The sequence below is a fragment of the Tigriopus californicus genome, chromosome 4 (assembly GCF_007210705.1).
Source record: "Tigriopus californicus strain San Diego chromosome 4, Tcal_SD_v2.1, whole genome shotgun sequence".
NCBI lineage: Eukaryota > Metazoa > Arthropoda > Copepoda > Harpacticoida > Harpacticidae > Tigriopus > Tigriopus californicus.
The window spans coordinates 12,516,008-12,541,351 of NC_081443.1; the positions used below are offsets into that span (position 1 = coordinate 12,516,008).

Consider the following 25,344-nt stretch of genomic DNA (forward strand, 5'->3'; position numbering starts at 1 on the left):
CAAATCCGGAGAGTGCCAAACATCAAACCACAACAAATCGTCAGCTTTTTCGTGAGTCTCCTTGGTCTCCTTCCTTCACCCGGTCTAGGTGGACCACATACTCAGCATGAATAAGGAGTATAAGAATCGGCCCATTCTCAGCATGACCCCGCCCACCTATTAGTCCCACCCGCAGCCAGCCTCCACGCCCTCATCGACCGGTGGTTTTGCGTGTCTCGTCATCATGTCGGCCAGCTCTCTCATGATTCCTTATTGGTTGGGCATCGCCCTGCGGATCTATTTCTCGTCGTCGTCTGCCTCCACGGGATTGGCCTCGCCCGATGCGTTTAATCCTGCTCAACGAGTCGAGATTGCCACGCCTTTGAACGCCTACCATCGTCTCACCGAAGGCGTGGCCTTGTTCAATCAGGGCCTGGATCCTTATTCCGGCGTGTTATGCCATGAACCGCCCCTCTTCCTTAAATTGGGCCAATGGGTGCAAGGACGTCGAGCTTGGGCGAAGAAAATCCCGGCCTTTTTCATCATGTTTGACCTGTTAACGGCGGCCTTGGTGGGCCTGCTGGCCCGTCTGGTGGTTCAAAGGTTGCTCCAACGACAGAATGAGGAATCGGACTCCTATCATAAGGATGCGGCTGAGCTATTACTAGAGCAGACCGCCTTGGATTCCGTGGATTTCACTGCTCAATTGTCGTATTTGTTCAATCCCTTTCTCATCTTGAGCTCGGCTGGGCAAACCACGACCGTGTTTGACAACTTCTTCTTGGCCCTTTTCCTGGTGGCCATGTTGAAGAAGAACCGCATTGGGGCGTGTCTGTTCTTGGCCCTGGCCGTGTACAAGAGTTTCTATCCGATCATGCTGCTTGTGCCTTTGATGGTCATGTTCATGGAGGGTTCGAAAAAATCGTGGCGGCAAGAACTCACGACCAATGTCCTGCCCACGTTGGTCATCTTCTGTGGGTTCCTCGTCGGATTGTTGTGGATGTCGTACATGATCATGGGGCGCAATCCCAGCTTCTTGTGGGCTACCTATGGGTTCATCTTGAGTGTGCCGGAATTGACCCCGAATATGGGTCTGTTCTGGTATTTCTTCACCGAGATGTTCGAGCACTTTCGCGTGTTCTTTGTGTGCACATTTCAAATCAACGCCTTTATCTACGTCATTCCTTTGGCCATCAAATTGCGGCACGATCCGTTTCTCTTGGCCTTTACTCTGATCGGCTTAACGGCCATATTCAAGTCGTATCCCAGCTACGGCGACGTCGGCTTCTATTTGGCCTTGCTGCCCATTTTGAGCCATTTGTTCCCCTACACCAAACAGCTCTTTGTGGTCGCCGTGATGTTGACCGTGACCACGGTTCTGGGACCAATCCTGTATCACTTGTGGATCTATAACGGGAGTGCGAATGCCAATTACTTCTTCGCCATCAATCTCGTGTTTGGCACGGCCCAAATCTTTCTGCTCACGGATCTGCTGTTTGCTTACTTGAAACGCGAGTTCTACTTGATCAACGGCTACAAGATCCTTAACCAAGTCAATGAGAGCACCCAGAAGCCGCACGCCCGTATCGTGTTGACATGAGCTGTATTATCGACATCTCTATTATTAATATAAGTTGTAATAATACTACTATTTTCGAGCATTACTCTGGGGGTTAACTGTTCAACAGTTTCGAGATGGTTCAAAAGAAAAATAATATCATACAAAAAAATTGAGCACGATTTTAGGCAAGAGCATGCCTGTCAGCACGCTGGATAATAGATTCACGCCGTGATTACTCATGAGAGCGTAGCCACTTATGGGCTCGACATCCGGGCCGGGTTCCTCCACAATGGCGCCGGTCCGCTTATGCTGACCGGAAAACTGGACGGTAGCCCCTAAAACCGAATCAATGAGGCTACCCAAGAGGCCGGCCAGCCCACCAAACACAATCACAGGCCATTGGGCTGGAGCGGATTGAAGCAGGATGGGATTCCCACCCAACACTATCCCCAGCCAATAGCCCAGGCCCACAAAAAGTCCACCCGCTCCACTCACCACCAAACCCATAGGACTAACGGCCCCATTGGTGCCGCGTGGCACGATTTGACCCGTAGTTATAAGACGAGGCGGTGCCTGGGACCAGACGGACCCGATCTCGCTGGCCCAAGTGTCTCCGTTACAACAGGCAATGGAGCCCAACACGGCCAAGCTCAGCCAGGAGGCGTTGTAATATCGAGCAAAATCCAAAGGCAGATCGGCACTCCCCACTTCGAGTAGGTAGGCCAAAGCCACCTCGGTGGCCATGCCCCCATTACACAGGACTTGGATCCAATTGCGTTGCCCGCCCACCCGAAATTGGTCGCCTTCGATGCGTTGTTTGAGTTCGGCTTTGTACTTGGTGACCCGGGACGAGCTGAAGAAGAAGAAGAGCAAGCTCAACAGGAAGGACAGGTGGGCCAAGGACAGGACGACACCCACCAAGACGGCCAAGAGCGCGCCCGAACGGTTCAAAGACTGACGGAGGAGACCGTAGAGGGCGATGAGCAAGGGCAAGAAGGTAACCACAAGCCATCGCGTGGGCGTGACTGTGCTGTTGGTCACACCCAGGATCATGCGTCCGAGGACATAGACCAAGACCGAGGTGGATGTGGCCGACAGGAGGAGCAGGAGATTGGCCAACACGCCCAATTCCGACAGGATCCGGGACACGCCCGTCTGAGCCATGATTTTTCGGGGCCAAACAAAACACACCCGCTCAGTTTTCAGGAGTCCACGAAATGAAACGACCATGAAAGAAGAGCAAACGCCAATTTCGGGGGGCTTGCCAAGAAGGATTGTGGAACGGCACAGTCAGCCAGACGGTTCGACAAACGGCGGAGTGGATGACTTGGAAGAGGGACCTGGGCTCGATGTTGGGTACCTTGTTCCTGAACATCAAAACACCAAGAGCATGCCTACACTTTGAGCAAGCCAGGCAGACCAGTTTTTAGAGCGGATCATAGACCTCTGGAGCTAGCTCCAATGACAACTGAGAGGCAGTTATGTTAGGCAATGGTGTCTCATTGTAGAGGACGCTGCTTTCCGTCGCTGGCCAAGCATTGGTGATAAACGTTATTCTCCACCGATTAGTTGGCGGTGCTTATTTTTAAATTTGTGGCAAAATGTTAGAAAGGTTTAGATAGAGACTTTAAGGGTTATTAATATCGTGTTAGGTTAGGTTAGATTAGGTTTGATTAGGTCAGGTTAAGATTTAGAAAAGTGACACCACCAACTAATCGGTGGAGAATAACGTGTACCAGCATTGGTTAATGTTTGCCAAGGATGTTTGCCGAGTAAGCTGCAGTAAACCCTAAATCTAACTAGTTGTAACTATTTGTTGCTTTCTTTTGATGGGGTTACATGTAGTGGTAAAGACGGGTCGTGTCAGTGAGAGGTTCTTTATTCCGATTCAATTATCATTTGTCTTTTAGTGATTATGATTTACATGATATTAGGCTTGTAAAAGAAATCTTAGGAATGATGTGGTGCAGCACCTTGAGTTAGGTACCCCCCTTAGTATATGCAGGTATGAACGAACACCCGTGTATGTGCTAAGCCGTGCTAACACTTCCTCTAAATGAAAGCTTGAGGTTTAATGTCAAACATGGCCCGAATTTTTACTCTAAATTTCCCCTAAACATGAACAAAACCCTTTATTTTCCCCAAAAATCCTTGGTTTTACGTCATTTTATGGTTAAAATCTATAACATAGGGTTTTTTTTGTACAAAAATAACCAAAATGCTTGAAGACTTACTTTAACCTAAAGATAATATCTCTCCAAACATGAAATCTAGGTTCTAAATCAACAATGAATATCTCGAAGGTTGCGTGAATAAAAAATGTGTCAAATTCTTAGACCCTTGGCATTTTCTTTTGAGAGGCTGCGTGAATTCATTTCCACAGTTCCGTTCTGAACAAGCTCAAAGGACCCAATCCGGATGACTTCGAGGACGATCCAATCCGGATTTCATCCAGGACGATTCGATCCGGTTCTAATCCCAGTCCGGGATTTTATCCCGGACGATTCCATCCCGGATAATTTCATCCCGGAGGATTCTATCCGGACCCGATCCCAACCCAGATTTCATCCCGGACATTTCCATTCGGACCCAAAGTTTCGTGGCGTTTTTGTATTTTCAATGACAAAAAGCTGAGGGAGTAAGACATGGAATAGAACAAGGAAGGGAAATTCTTGACTAAAGGGAAAAAAAATCGTTTTCAAGGTTTTGTCAAATTGTTATTTTGTTGAATGTAGCTTCTCTCGTTTGCATTTGGATGGAAAACCCGAACGATCCAGGGGAGGGTGGGATCGTTTTGAATCCAAGCGAGGGAACGTTTTCGGATTTTGAATGTTCGGCACATCTTGGTTGACACATTCAAGAGATTCAGCCAATTTCTTCAAGACTTCGAGGTCCACATCAACTGAAGTAAGGGACCGCTTTACTTTAACAGATTTGTCTTCAATCAAGGCACTGGTATCCAAAATTCGTTGTTTGACAAGCAATACCTGGCTTTCCTTTAATGAACCAAAAAATGAAATAATGCTATTGCACGGTGTTTTGAAGGTTTTTAAGTAACTTTCAAGTACGCTCTGAAGACTTTTTAAGACGGTTTTTGATTGGATATTGCAAGTTGAATTTTACAGTTTTCCTCAAAACCCGCCCCCAAATCCGTGTATTCTCCAAAGACCAATTAACACAAATCAATTGGCATAGAATTTCGATCTCAGGTATTAAGATGAATTAATTATGTTGTATCGTGTGATGCTATATTAAGTCAAAATCTAATTTACGGTAACTTAAAACATTCAAAATGCATGTTTTGTATACATCATCTCATAAATGTGCTTCATATAACTAGTTGTGCACTTCACTGCATTTTCATGAAAAACAGTGCCATCTGAAGGAAACGCTACTGATCAATGATATGCACCGAGCTTTTAGTCATGGTTCAAATAAAACCTAACCGCTAAATAAAATGCCATAAGTTTAAGAACAAACAATAATGTAATCTTCTTGTGTTCTCTTGGGAGAAATTTGATTTCCTTTTCCAAAATATGTTTTTCTAAAATGATTTTATCTATCCATTTGTCATCGTATACCCCGGTAGGCTTCGATCTCATTAAGAAACGGAGCTAAAAGGATGATTTAGGCCTCACCTTGGATCGGGGCTCACCCTCCATCCTCTTTAAGAGGCATCTGCTGATCCTTTCCAGCCCTTATGCTCCGGTTTTCATGCATTTAATTGCAGGGCATTAGTAACGAAATTACAGTAATTCGTTCCTTTTCTCGAAAAAGGAACTGTAATTGGATTACATTTTAAAATTGTGTGATTGTAACGACCCAAAATCTTCAGGATTTACTCGTTCCTTCTTCAGCTTCCAGAATGGCCTTTAATTTTTCGGGTATCTCGTGACAGCTGAACTACCTTAAAGCTCAACAGATATTGCCATTTTTACTAATTCCATCTAGCAAATTTTGATCAAAGAAAGTCAGGGTTGAAAGTTGTGTTTGCTCTTAACCGCTCTGAATGTGTTATTGGTTTTGAATCTTGCTACTTTAGTGTTTACATCTTCTCAATCAAATTCCGTTGGACTCAAGCGCGGAAAGTGTCTCCTTGGCTTGAATATGAGGCTTCAAATTTCCAAAGCCTCCTCCTCACTTCACTTCACTTAAGGGATGGACTTCTTACAGAGAAGCTATACCTACTTCACAATGTTTAATACTGTTTTCCATCATGAATTTTGCGACATTGTTTCAAACCTTTAACAATTATTATCCCATCCAGGGTTACAAATCTTGACTTCTCAAAGTAATACGATGCAATACATTTTGAACAATTGTGCCAAGGCTAAATGCCAAGGCTCATTATTGAAAAATGTTGACAAGAAATCTTCAAATGTAACGCATTAGGACTGCTTGAATAAAAAACTCCATTTCTTTTGAGAAGCATGGTCTGTGTGGGTGACACCAACCTAAACTAGCTATGATTGTTAGATACTACTGTAAGGATAACGATACGCCTAATATTCTAGCCTATGTAGAATAGGAATGAANATACTACTGTAAGGATAACGATACGCCTAATATTCTAGCCTATGTAGAATAGGAATGAACTTACGAGACGTGTTGTACGTTAGATGGTCTGGTTCCGACTGAGTAGCGGAAACAGGAAGTTTATTGAACGTGTCGCATAGATAGGTTGGGTGAGTTAGCGAACTCAATGTAAACCATAGATGTAGAACCAAAACTTCCCTATTACTCTTCAGATAACTCCATCCACAGACATCAAGGTTGCGACAGTCTGGATGGGGTAAACCATAAAATATTGGTCATCTAAAAAAATTTTCGTAAAAGTAATTGTAACGAGTAACGCCATTACATTCTCTTTCGAGTAATGGTTGTGTAACGAATTATTATTTTTGACTAATGTGACTGTAAATGTAATTCGATCCCTTTAATGAGGAACGACTAATGCCCTGTTTGATTGATTATAATTCAAGAAGATTATAAGATTGTAATTCAAGTATCGTGCAATAGTTGGCTCTTTTTCGCTCTGTAGTTGTTAAAACACCTTTGATTCACTTTCAAGAAGTGCTTGGATGTTTCTGGCAGCCACTGACATCAATATTTTTGACTTTCCTATGCATTCATCCCACTCGTAATATTCATTCGCGCAAGTCAAATTTCTTTATTCGTCCATGTTGTATCTATCACTCGATTCTCAAGCTAAACTTGGACGCTGGACAGCTGAAAACTTGAACCAACGGAAAAAACGGGCTGACAATAATTGTTCTATTAACAGGCTAAAACTTGCAATGTTCCTTACCTTTGGTTCAACAAAAATGATTAAAAAGGGAGAAAAAGTAAGGCAATGTTACATTTTTTTAAAGGTAAAATAATAAGATAAGTGCAAAAACCCACAACACTAACGGCAGGTCAAAAGGTATTATTTGTGTCGTTATATGGATACACATGCTGCATTTCATGAAAAGAGCATGTTAGAGGAACAATTCATGTCAAGGGTAAGGTACTTCAAATTCTAATATACAATTTTAGAAAGGAACGTTTGTGCCCATAGGAACAAGCCATTTGCTACAAATATTAATGCGTGTTTGTGAGAGAGATAAGTCAATCTTAGGTCTTTGACATAATTTGCTCTGTTGCCTCAATGAGCCATTTATAGATTTTCAATATCCAATGAGATAATCGATTTCAATATTTTCCCCGCGTAACCGGGCAATGTTATCCTCAACAGTATGAAATCAAATATAAAATGACTTATCTCTAATAGTTACGCATCTTTAATATTGATATGATAATATTGAAAATTCATTGCTCAAAATGTCACAATTGAAAGCCACCCCCAGGAAATAAAGTTAAAAAAGACAACATTTGAACAACTAATGACTTAGATTATGCCGATATGGCTGATCCATGGAATTCTGTTCAAGAACTTGTTCCAGTTAGATTCAAAACCCTGTATTACCTACGCATCCGCTACTGATTTTACAAGGAAGCAAAGAAAAGAATGTATGTGGTAACTGCAATTGCAACTCTTCTTATGTAATTCATCATGCTATTTTGCAAGCCGATGTAATGATTCAAGGCCTCAGTAAATAATGTCATATTTTGACGCACCACTGCCTGCTTGGGATGAGTGAGTGAAAACGTTTATTCGACTCATTCTATTATGTTCCGGGGACCAACACCTTATAGCTTAGTGTTAACTGTTTAAAGATGCTAGATGGTCAAAATAACAAAAATATTTTTACGGACATCCTCAAATAAATGTGTTGGGGATCCAATTCCCAGTAGCGGTAAGGATGTCCGCAAAAAAATCTCTGAAATAAATCTGATCAAGTCGTCTGTCACTACTTAATGCTTTCATCGAAAAAAGGCATACCACTAACTGAAAAATAGGATGAGCTTAACAGACAAAATTTAAGTTTTCATTGTTCATGGAAAAAATATGGACCACCTTTTATCAAAGGAGCTTCTGGCCAAACATGGTTCCCAGGCTATCCATATCCCGAACCAACTTTTCAAATGCAATCCTTTGTTAAAACTGTCAGAACTAACTGTAAAATCTAAAGAGACCCATCTTGTGGGATATATCCATCACTAATTCCTTGATGGGATGGGATCGATGGGATGGTTGGGCTGGGCAGTCGTTTCCTGCCGATTCAACTTACAGTCTTCGGTGTTTGTCTGTCTGTCTGTCAGATAAGTCAAGACAATCTAGTTCTCTAGTTGCATCTTCAGAATCTAAAAATTTTCTTACACACTGACGATTTGGAGGTTGTGTGAATCTTTTTGGTTATTATTGCGAGAAAGCATTTTTGGACCACATTTGATTTCCTGATGTGCTTAATGGTGTATATAGAGGACCCTTTGTTTCGACACATAATGCGGTCACAAAAGACTGTCACATGACATACCCATTGCCACATAAAAGAGTTGAAGCATGCTCCAATTTTTTGCGTTATGTGAAATAATTCTTGGTGACACTGGCCTTAACCGCATGACATCCAATGCAAAATTGAGTGTGACCAAACTAAGAGAAGAGTAACGAGCACTTTTTTTACAATCCACCATACTTTTGGGTTCAATCAAATTACAAATGATTCAAGCACAGGCTTAAATAGGACCAAGGACACAGCAGTTGATGATTGTCTTTGAAATATAAAATAAAACATCTTAAGAGAACTCTCATCAAGTCAGGTATGGTCTCCCTGGAGACAACAAATAACAACTGGGCCTTCATTTCAATGAATGATAATCATGAGCTTTTGGCACCAGATTGTAAAATTCAGTAACCCACTTTTAACAAGCTTTGCCCTAACCTGGGACTGAATTATAGCATTAGTGATAAGAGAGGCATCACATGTGTAATCCGATGTATTTTCAATCCATAAGATAAAAAGTTGGTGTAGTTCTTACAATCCTCGTTTCTTCTAAAATGGCCACCAAATCTCTATAACCTTCAACCGTGCTCTCTTTGACAAAAGTATCTATTAGATCATATATTGTCAAGTCTTAAACAATATTTAAACCTTTTTATTATCACCAATCCCAGATGAGCTCTTTGTTCAATGGTGCCCAACATAAGCAAATTCAAACAAGTTGTGTGACCAGAGATAATCTCAATCATGACTTCCAGGGAAGTAAAGAAGTTGAAATAATAAGACTTAATAGAGTTAAATTCAGATTAAAAAAACTCGTTTTGCAGGGAGTAGCAACTATTCAGACTTTGTCATGAATATTTATGATTATAATTCATAACTTTTATGGGCAGTGTCTAATTCAAAGGAAAGTATTCCATTTTATATGCTACACACAAAGCTAACTTCAATTGACAAAATTTTGTATTCATTTTTGCTTTGTTAGGGAAGGAATTCTAATGTGTCTCATTCAAAAGAGGTGGTAGACCTGAAAAAAATATATATAATGGATCACATGCTATACAGTTGAAAAAACCAAACCAAAAAAACATGCTATGGAGGGTACCCATAGAAAACTACATATACAGATTGATTGAGAACTCTGTGATTGCATGTTTTTGTCTCACCAGTTACTAGGGTTAAAAAGTTCCTTTTGAAATTGAGATATTCCTGGCAACTATGGTACAAGTCTAAACCTTTGACATTATGTCCAAATTCTTAATAGAAACCCCAAATACAATCCTTTGCCAAGCAATGGCTCCTCTCTGGCACACTTCAGAAAACAGGTTTGAGCAAACTGTCTCACTGCTTTTTGAAAGCAAAAGGTTTAAATAGTCATAATGAGGCTCAAGTTGCAATCTTCATCCACGTGATGGAAAAACTTCACTGAAACAGAAGGAACAAGGGAACAAACCTCTGTTCAGGCTAGCCTCCAGAAATGTTGGGATTGCCTCAATTACAAAAAGGTGCAATCATGTCGCTCACACATAGCGGTAAAAATACCCTTTAAAGTTTGGATGGGAAATACCTAAGCACGTTTTGGCTTTTTCAAAACTCAGAAAAGTATAGGAGATTGGTTTATTGCTTTATTGCATTTTAGCCAGTGCTGCCAGATGAAATGGATTTATTATCACCCAACTTTTGCCAAAAATTACTGTAAACGTTATTCTCCACCGATTAGTTGGCGGTGCTACTTTTTTGAACTTAACCTAACCTCATCAAACCTAACCTAACCTTTCCTAACCTGACCCAACCTAACCTAAAACAATATTAATAGCCTTTAAGGTCTCTCTCCAAACCTTTCTAACAGTTTGTCACAAATTTAAAAATGAGCACCACCAACTAATCGGTGGAGAATAACGTATATCAAAAATTACCAGTTTTATCACCAAATTTTTGAGGCTTCAACGAAAAATAACCAAATATCAAAATGTAAACAAGACATGAGCTTTGTTGTTATTTATAGGGCCGGCAAAAATTGACAGATATATATGGTCTTCATTGACAACAAATTTGCAAAACAATTGGCGAGATTTGCAAAAACATTTGCAAATAAACTTTCCAAAACATAGGCACCAACACGTTCTGGAGGTTGTAAGGGCTGCTTTTGGCTTCCTTATCAAGCAACACGTAGATGAAAAGGAAAATTATATCATGATATCTTCCAGCATTGGGATTTGAACCTGCTATCCCTTGCGAGCAGATTTTGCCTTGTCCATGATACCCCCTAGGATGATCCGTATTTTGCACATCTTAATATCTTGTGAAAAAGATAAATATCAGTTCATTAACTAAGACACAATAATGTCAGAGCGTAGAAATGTATTGCAAAACAATTTTGTTAATAAAAAGTAAGTTTTTAAGTTTCAAAAAAGCAATGGTAAGTCAATTTTTCCAAAACTAACCATTCACCTCATGACCATTTACCCCAAAAATAATGAGAACACGTCAAGATGTGCCTGATTTTTAAAGGAGGAAGTTCATTACCCAAACAAAACTAAAATTTGAAATAGAGTATCTCAAAAAGCTCTAAAGATAAAAGAGCTATTTCAGATGGATAGAAAACATATGCAGGTGGTTGGTAAAATGTTTGCAATCTATTTCATACCTGTGTGTACTTTTTTCAAAAATGCTTCCTATTTTAGCCAACCATAGCCAACCAAAGTTGGATTTTTCGGATTTTTCAAAATCAACAGATTTCAAGGTTCTTTTTACCGTAAATCGCCAATCACCAGGCGCAAAATTTTGTCCCAAAATTACTTGTAAAATCACCAGTCTAATGATAAATCACCACATCTGGTACCCCACAGAAAAAAACTTACATGCCTAAAACATTATAAGAATCAAAATTTTCAAAAACCTTTGTAATGAAAATTGGGAGAACGCATAGTTGGCACTTGCTTTTGAATCATGATATCTTCTTTTAAAACGCTACTTAGTTACTTGGGATTTAGTGGTCCAAATTTCAATGTTATTAGCCTCAAAATGGCTCGTTCTATCTCAATTTAACATCGCTAAGAATTGATATCCATTTTCAATATCACAAAATAGGAAGATTGATTTCCTTTTTTGCATAGTCTCAAAAAATGCTCAAGATGCTATACAATGACTTGTAAAATACATTAAAAGTGCAATCTTTGAAAAAAATGTTTTGCAAGCATCTTGAGTTAACTTAGTTACGCATTCTCTTGAATATGAAGACAAAACATACATCAGTCAATTTTATATATTTTATTTTTCCCTTTAAGACTTTATCAAAACTGATTAAAAACTGCTTCATTGAGTTTTTGTTGATTGCTAACTTAATGTTCTTTTAATGGTTGTTGAATAGGTATTCCAAAAACGCGCATTTTCCAAGGGTTTTGAATAAGATTATATAACCTTTTGCGTTTATTTGAAATGATGCAAAACATCCTTTGATCTTTTTCCTTTGTGAAAATGAAAATTGATATTGATTCTTTTTGAAATTAAATTAAGATATACCTGGGATATTTTGGGGTTAGAACCATGAAAATTGGACAATTGAATCCCATGTAACTAAGCAATGATTGAATGTAATAGATGATGCGAGTGAAATAAACGTTTTCACTCTCTCATCCCAAGCAGGCAGTGGTGCGTCAAAATATGACATTATTTACTGAGGCCTTGAATCATTACATCGGCTTGCAAAATAGCATGATGAATTACATAAGAAGAGTTGCAATTGCAGTTACCACATACATTCTTTTCTTTGCTTCCTTGTAAAATCAGTATCGGATGCGTAGGTAATACAGGGTTTTGAATCTAGCTGGAACTGCTCTTTGTAAGATTCAAAAGAAATGAAAAGAAAACGAGAATAATGACTGTTCCATGGGAATCATTCAACTGGCCTCAAGTGGGATTTCAGGAAATCTCGTTGTCCCTGGCCCCCAGCGTCGGCTGACCTCAAAACATGCTTCAGGCGTACAATCTAGTTGGTTGTTTTTCGTATGAGAGTGCCTGAGAACATTAAGTGGACAGCGAGCTTAACGTAGCCTCGGGCCATAAAATCTACCAAACCACCCCAAAGTTTTTTCGGGGGTCTCGAATATCTCACTCAACCTCGGCATGGTGTCTCGGTAAAGATACGTGAGATCTCTGATTTGCCCCTGGGTCTCCCCCCCTGGTCTCCTTAGTCTCCCTGGTCTCCCTCCATTCCACCATCACAACAAATGCAACGCAAATCTCCGACCTCTGATCGACTGGGACAATAGCAGCCGTTAGGAACGGCCTCCGTGATCGTGCCCCACCTGGTCCTATCAGTGTCGACCAATCCAGATCGGAAGCCAATCAATGAAGGCCCACCATGGCGATGGCCGCCTGGTGGGTGGGTATGTCGAGCCTTCGCCCGCCCATGTTCATTGAGACCAGGCCGACATGAGTCAACGGAAACGCACGGCGGCCTCGGCGGCTTGGCCGACGGACGGAGGCTCGCCCGTGGATGGCCCGACGCCCGTCAAGAGCGTGAAACTGGAGAGCGTTGCCTCGTTGACCGAGGACGACGAGCCCGGCGAGATGATGTTGGGCTCGCCCGACGCGCCCACGTCCTTATTGAACGGGGAACCCCGCACCACGGCCCTCAGGATCAGTGCGCGAGTGTTACGGAAGAAAGAGGAACGTCAAGGGTCGGAATCGGAAACGGTGGGCGGGCCGTCCTTGGCGGACGAGCCCCCAATGGTGCCGGCCGCCGCGGTTCGGGCGTGTCCGGCGGTTTCCATGGCCGAGAGTGAGAAGCCGCGGCGAACTTGGGAACAATGGTCAACCCAAGATAAGAATATGTTCTTTGAAGGCTTGAATGAGTATGGCAAGAACTTTGATTCGATCGAAGGCCACTTTCAGAGCAAAAGTAAGAAGAAGACCATGCTCAAGACCCGCGAGCAAATCCGGACCTTTTACTATCGGACCTGGCACAAAATCTCGGCTCACATCGTGTTCCCGGATCAGTTGAAAAAGTCCGTTCGGGAATTATACGGTTTGATCAATTACGGCGAACTTCGGAAGCGGCTGGGTGGCAAGCTCGACGAGAAGAATGGTGCCAAACTCCAGGAGCTGGTCTTCACGGGCTTGACTACAATTCGGGTCAAAGGCAAGACATATCGGGTCAAGACGCCCATTTGTCGAGCCTTAAAGCGACTTGTCACCAAGCTAGAAGGCACCAAAACCAGTGGTGCCCATGCCAATGGCCACAGCCAAAAAACCGTGATCCCTTCCATGCCCGACCATGTCACGGTCGATTTGAAGCCGTTGAATGAGAATGACTTCTATCAAGTGCACTCGAACTGCTTCCAAAATCCGCACATACAAATCACGGTGGGCTTGTCGCAACGGGTGGCGAGTTTGATCGACTTTCTGGATAAGAAGTGGTCCGCCAAGACCCCTCAAAGGCTCAAGACTGACGGCCAGGACTGGGAGCTTTGGATCCAGACCAAACCCGGGACGGTACTTAATCGGCCCGCACTCACCTCAGTCGAGCCTTTGACCCATACCTCATTAAGCTTATCTAACATTCAGGAGAAGATTCGTCCGAGCCCAAGCAGCTCGATTCAGGTTGATCCTGAACGGAAGCCCGAGCCCGAGGACGTCCAAAATATGACCTTGAGTGCACCGGCCCTGGTTGAGGAGGAAGCCGACCCTCCGCCCGTGATCACGGCCAAGATGAATGCCGAAGTCAAGACTGAAGAATCTCAAAGCACAAACGACGACCAGTTGGTCATCACTCAGTGGAACAAGGCTCAAGGAGCGACGGTTACCTTTGGCGAATTGTTCCTCATGTTGGGGCTGTCTGGCAATAAGAATATGGAGCTCTGCTATCACTTCAAGGAGTTGACCGCGGCCATCGATGACTTGGAGCACCATCAGCTCAAGCCTAGATTCACTCAAGTGCCCACCACCGCGATCCTGGCGCGAATGGCTCAAACAGAATTGGCTCGGAAACAAAACAAGGTGCTGAGTAGTCCTGGTGCCAAATCGGGGGCGAGCTTGGGCCCTTGGAAGAGTCCTTCGGCCCAAAGTCCGGCCAATTCTCCTCGCACGCCTAAAGCTTCCGAGCTTCATGTCAATAACGAGAGCGCTCGTTTGGGCCATGAAGAATTCCGACGGCCGAGTGCTCCACCCGCCAAAATCAATTCCAACCAATCCTCTGCTCAGGCCTTCAAGCAACAACTCAGCATGCTTCTACCCAAGTACAGCAATCGCAAAGGTCGAACCACGACGCGAAAGACCAATGTGGTGTCTCGCCAACTTTTGGCCAATCGTCCCCTACAGCCAAAGAATAATCTCATTTCCAAGGACGGCGTGATGAAGGTCCGGATCGTGTCTGACCCCACCAAAGACGTGTTGGAGGCTCCCCCGGGACTACCCTCACTAATCGCTACTTCACTCGTCAACCCAGTCAGCCTCAGCCCAGTACCTAATCTTCCTAAGGCACCCATGTCGCCGGAAATTCCTACGATATCGATTCCGGACTCATCGAGACCCGGTTCGCCCACTGGAAGTATCTCCTCCTTATTTGAAGGCTCATTGTCAGACTTGGCCTCTGGCAGTGGAAGCGGAAACAATGTCCCTACTCCGCATCTCCACCATACACCCACCAAATCGGACCATTTCCTAGACTCGGTCTTGGAGAACTCCAACAGTTCCGTACTACAAACCCCACCTAGACACCGCCCAACGCCCCCTAGCTCTCCTTCGAGGGCCGTGCACGACTCTTGGCTCCCAGAGCTGTCGCTCTCGTCATTACTGGAGTCTCCTATCAAGAACGGGTCGCAGAATACCCATCCCGCCACTATCAATGAGGATAGCATCCAATCCGTGGGCTCGGAGGTCGACCGACAGATCCTGCTCATGATGACCGAGAACTCGGTGGATTTTACTAACAAATTTGCTAAATTGGCCTCGCACGTCAACAACGACTGATCGATCCGTTTATCGAACACAATAATAATCGAATGATTCCATAGTCAAGCTTGTCCTGATGAACTAATACTCTCCCTAGAATATATTCCGTTGCAACCAATTTCTGTGAACTCTTCTTATTTCAGAACACACAAGATGATCAATCCGCGAAGGTCAGTGAGCGATTCCCGAGATTCCCGTCAAATAATTGCGTTTTCCGAGGCCAGACTTGTTCTGCTCGAAACCAGTGCTTACCTAGAACTAGAAAAGCCAGCCTTGAGCCGGGCAGATGAGCCCTTCAAGTGCGGATTTTGTTCCAAGACCACTTCTCATGAACACGAGTTCAATGGTCGGGTCAAATTTAGTGGCAAGGAGAATAAATACATGATCTCCTTCATCAAGACCACCCCACCTCCCAAGCGATGCAGAGAGCCCTTACAAATAGTTCCGGTTCCTAAAAAGCCCAAGTCAATAATAGACCAACACGCAGCCGCACAATCCAATTCCAAGATCTATCCTCTCATAGTTCAAAGTGAGTTGGAAGCGTTGGAGTTGCTCAAGAGCCTCGTTCGGAGTTTCGAAGACAATGCCGGATCTTCTGATGGGAAGAAAGTGGCTGCTGTGAGAGTGGGTGAGGATGAGGTGATTCATCTGGTGAAACAAAGTCCTACCAAGTCTGTGTTGAAGGTCAAGAAATGCCAGATATGTTCCAACAAAGAGGGTGGATATTCCATTCAAGACTTGGACGAATTCTACGATCACGTTCAAGAGAACCATAAGAATCGCGTGGTTTTACGCAAGATCTCATGTCCCACAGCGATTGTGCCTCAGGAACGGGAAATGTTCCAATTTCCTTGTGACAAGTGCGATGAGATCTTCGAGAGCGACGACGAGAGGATTAAGCATTGCAATGTGGAGCATGCCTCCAAAAACGAGATCCAATACCAATGCATTTCTTGCTTGCAGATGTTCGCCACCAAAACCACGTTTCATCAACACCTTCATACTCACACGAAAGGTCAGAATTGAGGAGCCAAATGCTTCTTCTTTCATTGGAAAAATCATGTTCGATTTCAACTTACAGATCCCACAAGGAGCCATGTATGTAATATTTGTTCCAAGGCTTTTGTCAAAGTCCAACACTTGAGGGATCATCATCTTAGTCACACCGGAGCCAAACCGTTTCCTTGCCAGAAATGCGACAAGCGCTATACCACTGCCTATTCGCTCAAGTTTCACGAGATCAACGTTCACGGAGAAGGTAATTTTTCGTTTGACAAGACACAAAAGAGGGCATGCCTTATCAAAAGAAAAACGCTTTGAATCGAGAATTTCATCGATGAAATTACGTTATTCTGTCTATTGTTGATGCCACACAAAAATGTGTGTTGTAAAAAAAGAATGCAAGCTTTCGGGGAAAGAACAACCAAGTGGTGACAATGAGGGTAAAAGTAAATTTGAAAAACACCTTCCTTACCGCCAACTTACATGATCACATGGGCCTTGCCAGAGATATCTAGAACACACGGATCCTTGGCCTTGCAAAGGGAGAGATAATGGTAACGGGAGGAAGATGAGAATTGACCAAATCAGTATGCTTCCAATTATTTTCATTTGCCCTTTTTCATTACCTGATCAAAGAAGGGCATGTCATGTGAAGGAAATTCAAGAAGTGCGGCTACCCTGATATTCACCATTTTGAGCAAGACAAACCAGGATAAAAAAACAACGGAAACAACATGTGAACGCGGATAGAGCAATGAGAGTTGTCTGAATTAGATAAATATTGCATTTATGGCATAGAATGGACTATATCTTGGCCGTCTCGACTAGAGATAGCAACAATATGCATTATCCATTTTATGTCATAAAAGAGGTTGATTAGCAAATATTGCATTTTTTGTATTTTTGTGCGGACTTCCTTACCTCTACTGGGATCGGAATCCCAGCAGTTATTCTTCTTGCTTAATTTTGTAAGGAAATTTAGATGAAGTGTAATAATCATTTATTACGACTCCAATGGGATGATGCATTCCAATTAGAGTTCATAATCATGAGGAAATAGGCAAAATAATGAGTGCTTAAAATGGGCAGAGTGACAAGATAGTTGACTAGAACGTGATATCACAACCAAATTGACTTGAATTAGTTCAGTGCACATGATAAAAGTGAAGAGCACTGCAAAAAAAGAGCTGAGTAGAGGTGAAGATGGAAGTCTTTGTTTTTGCAGTAAGGTTGGTGGGCCAGAGTGAGCAAATCCTTTATAAGCCTCCATCAGTGATGGAATTTGATTGGGAGCCGGACAAAGGTGCGAGACGCCAACCTAGAAGGTATTTTGGTCTAAGCACAATAATGTAGTTTTGACCAAAAATTTCAATGTGAACGTGAAATATCTTGAAAAATGTCAGTGGCTTCCTCCCAAAGTAGGTTGGCAAAGATGGTCCGCTACAAGTACCCTCTCATTGATCAGATTTTTGCCAAGGTCAAAAGAATGTTGGTGAAATAGTTTTTGATACAGCCTGCCTCTTGATCATATTTTGGATTTTAAATGCATACTTAAGTGCTTATATTTGGTTAAAGAGCTTGTTCAAGCGCACGTTTTCGGCAGGTTTTATGCATATTCAATGGCAAAAAATAGAGTTTTGAAATGCATATTTTGGCCGTCTTTACTTATAACGATGTTTTGAACACCTTTGCTTACAGGAATAGGAACATACACCTTCACCCCAATCCTTCTTATTTCCAGGAGAAAAACCAAAATGTCAGTATTGTGATAAATCGTTCTACAACACATCCCAAGTGAACAAGCACATCATGCGGATTCATCTTCGGGATTCTCGACTTCATTGTCAGATCTGTCAGAAGTTCTTCCTCCGTAAAGACAATCTGGAGGAGCATCTTAAAAACGTACATGGAAAACATTCGGAGAGTCTCAAGTGCAAAGTCTGCGGCCTCTATCGCGCTAGTCAGAAATCCCTGGAAGACCACATGCAAAACGATCACGGGCTCTTGCCGTGGAATACCCTCTCTCAAGGGTCTGGAAAGGCTCCTGGGCCAAGGGTAGACATTGCCAAGGAGATGAAGGGCCACTTGAAGTGCAAGATTTGCGAGCACAATTTCTTACCTGCCGAGATGGAGAGTCATCTGAGATTCAGTCATGGCGTGATGCCGGTCAAACCGGGGGCCTTGAGCGATTTCTCAGTATCGGAAGCGGCGGAGGTTTTGCTCCGAAACTTGACACCCCAACCCGATTATCTCTTGCGATGCTTGACGCCTTTGCCTATGGAGATCTTGGACGATTTCATCGGCCAATAAATGGGGGTTATTTAAGACGCAGTTGTCTATTCAATAACGTTCAACACGGTTTGCATAGCAGAATGATAGTCTCGGTTTGCATGAGAAGGCACTTTTGTTGTAACAAGATAAACTTGAATACCACATCACAAGGATAGTAAGTAACAAAAATAGATGGATAGATAGCTGCTAAAACGCATCAAGAGATTACTTAGTAAATGCTGCAAGGTTGTGGCATGCATGAGGAAGAGGAAGGGCACGTTGGATCGATTTGACACGGCGAAATTCTTATATACTCTTAGCTAGGTTCCCTGAACGGGGAAAAATGGTTGGTTGGATGGATATGTTGATACTCAAGACTACAAATGCTCACTTCTTGTCTAGGGGACAAAGAAGGTCTTCTTGCTCGAATTGGGCCTTGGATTTCTTCCGCTTCAATGTGAATTGGCCACCTTGTCGGACCTTGGCTTTGGCAGTGGGCGTGAGGGGCGCAAAGTTGGGCTCGGTTTCGACAGTCCGCTTGCCCTGCATCACATCGCGACCCACGAGCTCCTTGAAATGAATGCTGAGATGCCTTCGCAAAAGGGTCTTGCTGCTCGGAATGGCCAAGATGGTGGCGATCAATTCATCGTTGAAGCGATCCTCGAACACCAACAGGGCTCCATGAACGCCTGAGCCCCGGAGATTGGGTGCATACTCGGACAGATCCACCTGCTTGAGCCATTCCATGACGCGATGATTGGTCCAACGGGCTACACTAGCCGCATCAACGGTTTCGCCCGGGATGGCCCGTCGCTTAAGGCAATTAGGCTCGAAATTCTGTTCACGCAGGATTTGAATGGCCCGACGAATGGAAAGATGGTGTAGTTGGTTGGTCACTTTCAATTGGAACAAGTCATCCACGGTGAGCATATTTAGGACTCGACCGTCAATGCGGGCCTCCAGGAAGGCGTCTTTGTGTTGGGGCAATCCAATGTCGTCCAGCCAACGGAGCACCCATTGGTAATCCAGATGACCGGGAGGATCGGGTTTGTGGGGGTCTTGACGCGCCGCCAAGGCCAAATAGAGCTTCTTGCGATGCAGGAAGTGCTTGACGTTCAATTTGGACTCCAGATCATTGAAGGACATCTGAGCCAATTGCTGGCCAGTGCCAATGGTCTTTTGAATTTCGGAGCAATACGCCCCTAAGCCCAGACATTCCAGCCAAGTGGTGATCATATCCGTGTTCCAATCACTCAGCGGTCTTTTAATGTCCTGATTTTTGTCCACTCCACCGCCCAGACGTCCACCCGTGGTGGCTCGGAAGCCTCCGCGGCGAAACTCGGGCGTGGCCGGGCGCGGGTGGTCTTCCAAATGGCCGCCCGAGTTGGAGCGCTTAATTTTGCCGAAGATCTTCTTGAACCCCCGAGCCGGCCGGTGCGAGCCACTGGTGTCCAGATCCGGATCCGGCGAAGGCAGGACCGGGGCGGGCGCGTGAAAGGCCACCTCTTTCCGACCGATCTGCGGCGAAGGATCTTCGGGCGAGCTATCTTCCCACGAAGGTCGGCGAGGACCGTCGGGACTGCCCAGACCCACCAAACGTCGAGGACGGACTATAGCGGGTGAGATGGGCAAATATTTGGGCGTGCGATGGCCTTCACATATGGCCCGCAATTCCTGGTTTTCCTTTTCTAGGACGGCGCAACGCCCTTTGAGATGCGTCAATTCGGATAACGGGCTAGCCGCAGCGTTCGTCCCGTCCGCCCGTTGATGACGTTCGCGTTCCAAGGTCCGTTCGGTGCGTCGCAACAATTCCGTTTGACCCTCACATTGCCGTTCGGCGGCCTGAGCCCGTGATTTTTCACGGGCCAATTGGTCAGTTAAGCTTTGAAGCTGGCACTTTTGGGATTCGACCTCGGCTTCCGCCGCCCGGAGCCGTTCGGCCCAGCGGGTCCACTCTGAAGTTCGACCCGCATCCTCGTTATCATTCCTCGGCCAAACCAAGCCGTGGCATCCTCCCTCTGCCCCGCCCTCATTCAGCCATTGACGGAGAAATTCGGCGGGTTCGCCCCGTAACCAGCCCCGCCCCTGCTCCGGATCGTTCAGGATAGCCCGTTTTAACTGATGCAGAGCCGGTGGACCACCCCCACTGCCGGTCGTGGGATGCGCTCGATGGGCGTGGCCGGTCAGCCCCTGATGATACTGTGGGAATTCAAACTTAGCGCCTTGAATGATGCCGTCCATTTGTTCTAAAGCCGCCTCCAACAATTTCGACGCTTCGGAAGCGGTGGGCGAAGGCGTGCCCTCACTGGAGACGCATCCGCTCATGCTGACCTTGGGCGTGGCCGATGGGAGTGAGTCTGTGGCTCAAGCTCAGGGCACCCGCATCGATGCCGATGGATAGAGGGCTGGAGGGATGGACAGGCTGACTAACCGAGGGGCCTGGCTTCAATTCACCTGGGCACCAGCCTCACTCAACAGCCTCCGCTGTCTGGCCAGCCTGGCTCCATCCCCGCTTGGCCTTCCAAGTAAACGTCAGCCCTGCGACCAGCCCTCCTTGGCTCAGCCCCAGTTTGTGGCAGCTAAAGACATGGAATATAGGGAGATAGAGGAGAGCCCGGCCTGGAAAAGAACGATGACCGTTGCACATCTTCCGTCTTAGTGTCACCTGATAATTTGTGTATGGTAGCCGGGCCTCAAGTCTAATTTATAGACCTCGAGAAAAAGTCGCCATTTCAGCCGAAATCATTTTTAAGGTTGAGAAAAATGCGCAAAGAAGTTGAGAAAACCCGAAGAGTGAGAACAAATTGTGGAAATGTGTAAAAAAAGGTGCAAATATGCAAAAGAAGTTGGAGTAATCCCAAAAGAGTGGTTTCAATGGACAAAAATGTGGTCCTTTTAGCCAAGTTGCTGTATTTCTATTTATTACAAAATCTCAACACCCAATTGTGTTTAGCAGGCTAACAGGCATTAACATGTTTTCTTCCAATGTTCAACATAAGGACAAGTTTTCAATTGATGCAAATGTCACAAGTCTCTTCTTGAGCCTACCGTTTTTGTGCTGAGGGTGTTTTTGTTCATAAAATGTTTTGGGACATATCAAACCCATGATAGGTAGTCGAGGTAATCCTGCCACCTGGCGACCAGAAGTGACCTCAAAGTCAGCTGTTTGTTATGATTTGGTTTTGGGTGGGCAGATTCTGAAGCTTGCAACCATCAGAACGGACTTTTCCCCTCGTTTTCAAGACATTTCAGCGTCATCAAACTAGTTGAACTCCTATTGAAATGACGTTTTTTATCTACAAAGTATGGCAGCTTTTTCAAGAAACTCACTTGATGCCAAACTCATTCATGGAGTGAATGAGACACGAGAGGATGGATAACATCAGTTGATGTTAAACATACCATAATGCTAGGACATTGATTGTCCAGAAGAGCATAGAACCGCCAAAAAGAACATTTCCCTTCATTTTTGAGATACTTCACCAACATTGACAGTTTTACTATTACTAACAGGAAGGTTTCCATCTCACACACTTGTTCATGGAGTGAATGACACACATGAGGATGGAAATCTTTATGTCTTGAAGAACATTCCGTGATGCAAAGACATTGATCTGTCAAATTGGCATATTGAAAGCAATGGAATTGACCCTCAACAAAATCAGAACGTGGACGACAGTCAACCCCATAGTTAGGCAACACATCCAACACCAACAGGGCCATTGAGGTTGTTGGGGCCATCACCCAATCTTTGAGTTAACTGTGACTCTAAGCAAGGGACTGCATTGAAGTACTATTCAACAAACTGCATGGCGCATCAAGGGCACACTTGTGCATTGATTTTTGTTCTACCAAGCAAAGCACCAACATAATCCACTTGTTCTCTTTTTCGATGATTTCTTGAACCAGTGTCAATCGCTTTTGCACTAATAATGGCTGACTCAGAGTCTTGTTGATATCCATAACTTGTGACATCACGATACCAGATTTAGTGTTACCAAATAATCAAACAAGAAGAAATGTACCCACAATCTTTTGCTTTGGGTGGTTCACATAGATATGGTATATTGGAGGTCAAATATTCTTGAGCATTGTTTAACATCTATTATCGTATACTTCAGATCTGGTAAAATGATATTCTTGCTTTAAAATGCTCCCAAAGGACTTTTGCGCAAGCAAAACCAAAGACGCAATCTATGGTAGCACTCATCTGACAGATCGGGGTGTCCAAAAATACTGGATTATGATGCGAAATTGATCAGGGAGACAACCATAAATATTTGATCATCAAAAATCCTAAATATCTTACAATAACCTAATTAGCTCTTCCTACCACAAATTAGAGACAGGAATTTTGAATGGAGTGGGCTTTTGCAATTTTCACCTAATTTGAAAATGTCCTTCTTTGGATCGGAATACTGGGTGTCATGCTAGGGCCAACTTGAAGAAGCTTTAAACAGAATCTTGAGACAAATCTAACATTGACCCTGACTCTATGTGTGGCCATGGTCATACCATTAGCAAGGTATGTAGGACACAATACCATGACTGCTGCCAGAAGTATGAATGGATTGGATTACACAATGATTTTGTTCCATGGCCACAGGGGATTGATGACACAACATTCCTTAAATATGAGACCAACATCTACGCAATTTTCATCTCAGACTCATCTTGCTTACTTCCAGTTTATACAGGAACAAATTTTTTGAAATACAAATGACTCATTTTTCTTTTATGTAATAAGCTTCAATCAAGGAAACCAAGATTACTCATGAGACCTATTGTGTGGACCATTAAAAACCAGGAAGTTTCATTCTTCATATTGTACAGTAAGTTTTATGGCCAAGAGTACCGTGGAAATAGTTTTAAATGTGCTGAATTCTCAATCTGCTATTAAAATGGGAAAATGCAGCTATATATTTGAATAAGGTATTTGATTGACCATCCAAAACTTCGGTTTTGAAAAAGATGATGTCCACACAAGTTCAATTTCCTGCTTTGCGTTTGTTTAAGTTGTCAATTTAATTAAGATTGATGTATTATTGCTTAGCTCCAACTATTTGACATGTGAAGTAAAGAAATTTAAAGAAAAATGTACTGCTTTACCCCACTTTTGGGCATGTTACATAAGGAAATTTAGACAAATATCACAGCCAGCTTGCACGTTGATCACATTCAATTTTTAACTAATGAAGTGGTGTTATGAAACTAAGACATGTCATTTGTGGTGTAGTTTAATGACTGCACTCACATCTTGTTTGACATCAGAGCACTGTTTGCTTCAACAAGGTGGCAATATTCAACATTAAATAAGAAATCAAATGCATGCATGGTTTAGCTTGCCTGAGCATCTTGTTTCTAAGTTTGCTCCATAGCATGGCGCGAACTGTCTCTTTTTTTCCCTTCAATTCTCAAGGGAAACATGCTTTGTTAATCATAAAGAGTCTTTTTGAGTCCAAACATAAACCTACGGTCTGAAGGTATGACAGCGGACAGAAAAATGGAAGATGTAAAACGATCATAAAAAATTAGAGGGGATTGACTGGCCTGAAAAGGGTGTTTAAGTTAGCCGGTTTGTAAGTTAAGCAAGAAAAGTTTATCACCAATCAAGTTTTATTATGGCTTTTGAGCTGATCAATCTTATTGGCAATCTATCAGTGAATTTAAAAATACTTGACAGACAGCTAGCTTTCAGTTAGCAAGATTGTCACTTTATTGTTCTTAATCTTGTTCATGGGGCTGTTTCTCAGTGTCACGATGAGGCACTAGTGATGAAGGTTGAATAAATGCGGAATACTCAATTAATTCCATCTCTGGCCCATTACTTCCGAACTAGCTGTACTAAATGCGTCAGAACCAAGCATTACTCGTATTTTTGTTTTTATAGGTGCCATTGCAATATTCCATATTAAAGAACGGAATCTCGAGAAAAGTGCAATCCGAATAATAAATTGTCAGACTAGCCACACTATTTGAATAGCCAAGTTTCGATAAACGTTATTCTCCACCGATTAGTTGCGTTGCTCAATTGTAGCACCGCCAAGTAATCCGTGGAGAGTAACGTTTACCCCCAAGTTTCTCACCTCTCAACCACAATGCTGCCTGCACCGCCTCTAATGTCACTTTGGGCAGAAAATCCCCACTAAACGCCATGGCACCTCGTACATGTGTCCAGACAGAGTGGTAGAATTATCTTCAAAGTTTGCTGTCACTATCAAAATCCGCCCAAGGCGTGTAAGCATGGTTCTATTGTTCTTTTCAATGTTCCTGTTATCATCCTTCTTATTTCTGGCTAATAATCTTTGACTTACTATTAGTTTATTAGTGATGTCTGATGCTGTGATAAGATGTAGTACTTTTTGCGTTAATTTGATGCTTGGAATTCAAGTATGATTAAGTTCAAGCAGTTCCAATTTACATATTGTGACATAAGTTCGGCTATTTTCATTATCCATGAGCTAGCGTAACAACGAACTTGTCGAATTACAACACGTCAGTTGCTCCACGTCAAGCGTCAGTCACCTCGCCCTGTTATTTCATTGAAACGCCGTGATTCACATCTGTCCCTTAGCTAATGCGTACGTAGCTAAACCAAGCCAAGCTCAGCCAAGCGTCAGCCCATCTCAGCCCTAGATCTCACCAACAGCTACGGGCATTTGAGACAGAAAGCAAACTTCCTGAAGATGACGC

The 25,344-nt window shown here is 43.4% G+C and overlaps 5 protein-coding genes across 5 annotated transcripts; 3 read left to right on the forward strand and 2 right to left on the reverse strand.

Moving 5' to 3' along the window:
- Nucleotides 1-238: 238 nt before the first annotated feature.
- LOC131879255 (phosphatidylinositol glycan anchor biosynthesis class U protein-like) lies at nt 239-1,624 on the forward strand (the record flags this gene model as incomplete). Its single annotated transcript, XM_059225526.1, is given in 1 exon segment — nt 239-1,624. A coding segment is annotated over 1 exon segment (1,341 nt), but the record flags the coding sequence as incomplete, so codon positions are not given.
- On the reverse strand, nt 1,566-3,001 carry LOC131879256 (transmembrane protein 19-like). Its single transcript, XM_059225527.1, has one exon. The coding sequence runs from the start codon at nt 2,768-2,770 to the stop codon at nt 1,697-1,699; it is 1,074 nt and encodes a 357-aa protein (XP_059081510.1). The 5' UTR covers nt 2,771-3,001; the 3' UTR covers nt 1,566-1,696.
- Nucleotides 3,002-12,513: 9,512 nt separating this feature from the next.
- LOC131878742 (uncharacterized) lies at nt 12,514-15,523 on the forward strand. Its single transcript, XM_059224851.1, has one exon. It carries the CDS (start codon nt 12,859-12,861, stop codon nt 15,394-15,396), a length of 2,538 nt encoding a protein of 845 aa, XP_059080834.1. The 5' UTR covers nt 12,514-12,858; the 3' UTR covers nt 15,397-15,523.
- On the forward strand, nt 15,455-18,702 carry LOC131878745 (zinc finger protein 888-like). Its single transcript, XM_059224853.1, has 3 exons — nt 15,455-16,393; nt 16,460-16,636; nt 18,122-18,702. The coding sequence occupies exons 1-3, from the start codon at nt 15,532-15,534 to the stop codon at nt 18,688-18,690; spliced, it is 1,608 nt and encodes a 535-aa protein (XP_059080836.1). The 5' UTR covers nt 15,455-15,531; the 3' UTR covers nt 18,691-18,702.
- Nucleotides 18,703-18,765: 63 nt separating this feature from the next.
- On the reverse strand, nt 18,766-21,164 carry LOC131878743 (liprin-beta-1-like). Its single transcript, XM_059224852.1, has one exon. It carries the CDS (start codon nt 20,974-20,976, stop codon nt 19,039-19,041), a length of 1,938 nt encoding a protein of 645 aa, XP_059080835.1. The 5' UTR covers nt 20,977-21,164; the 3' UTR covers nt 18,766-19,038.
- Between the last annotated feature and the right edge of the window lie 4,180 nt (nt 21,165-25,344).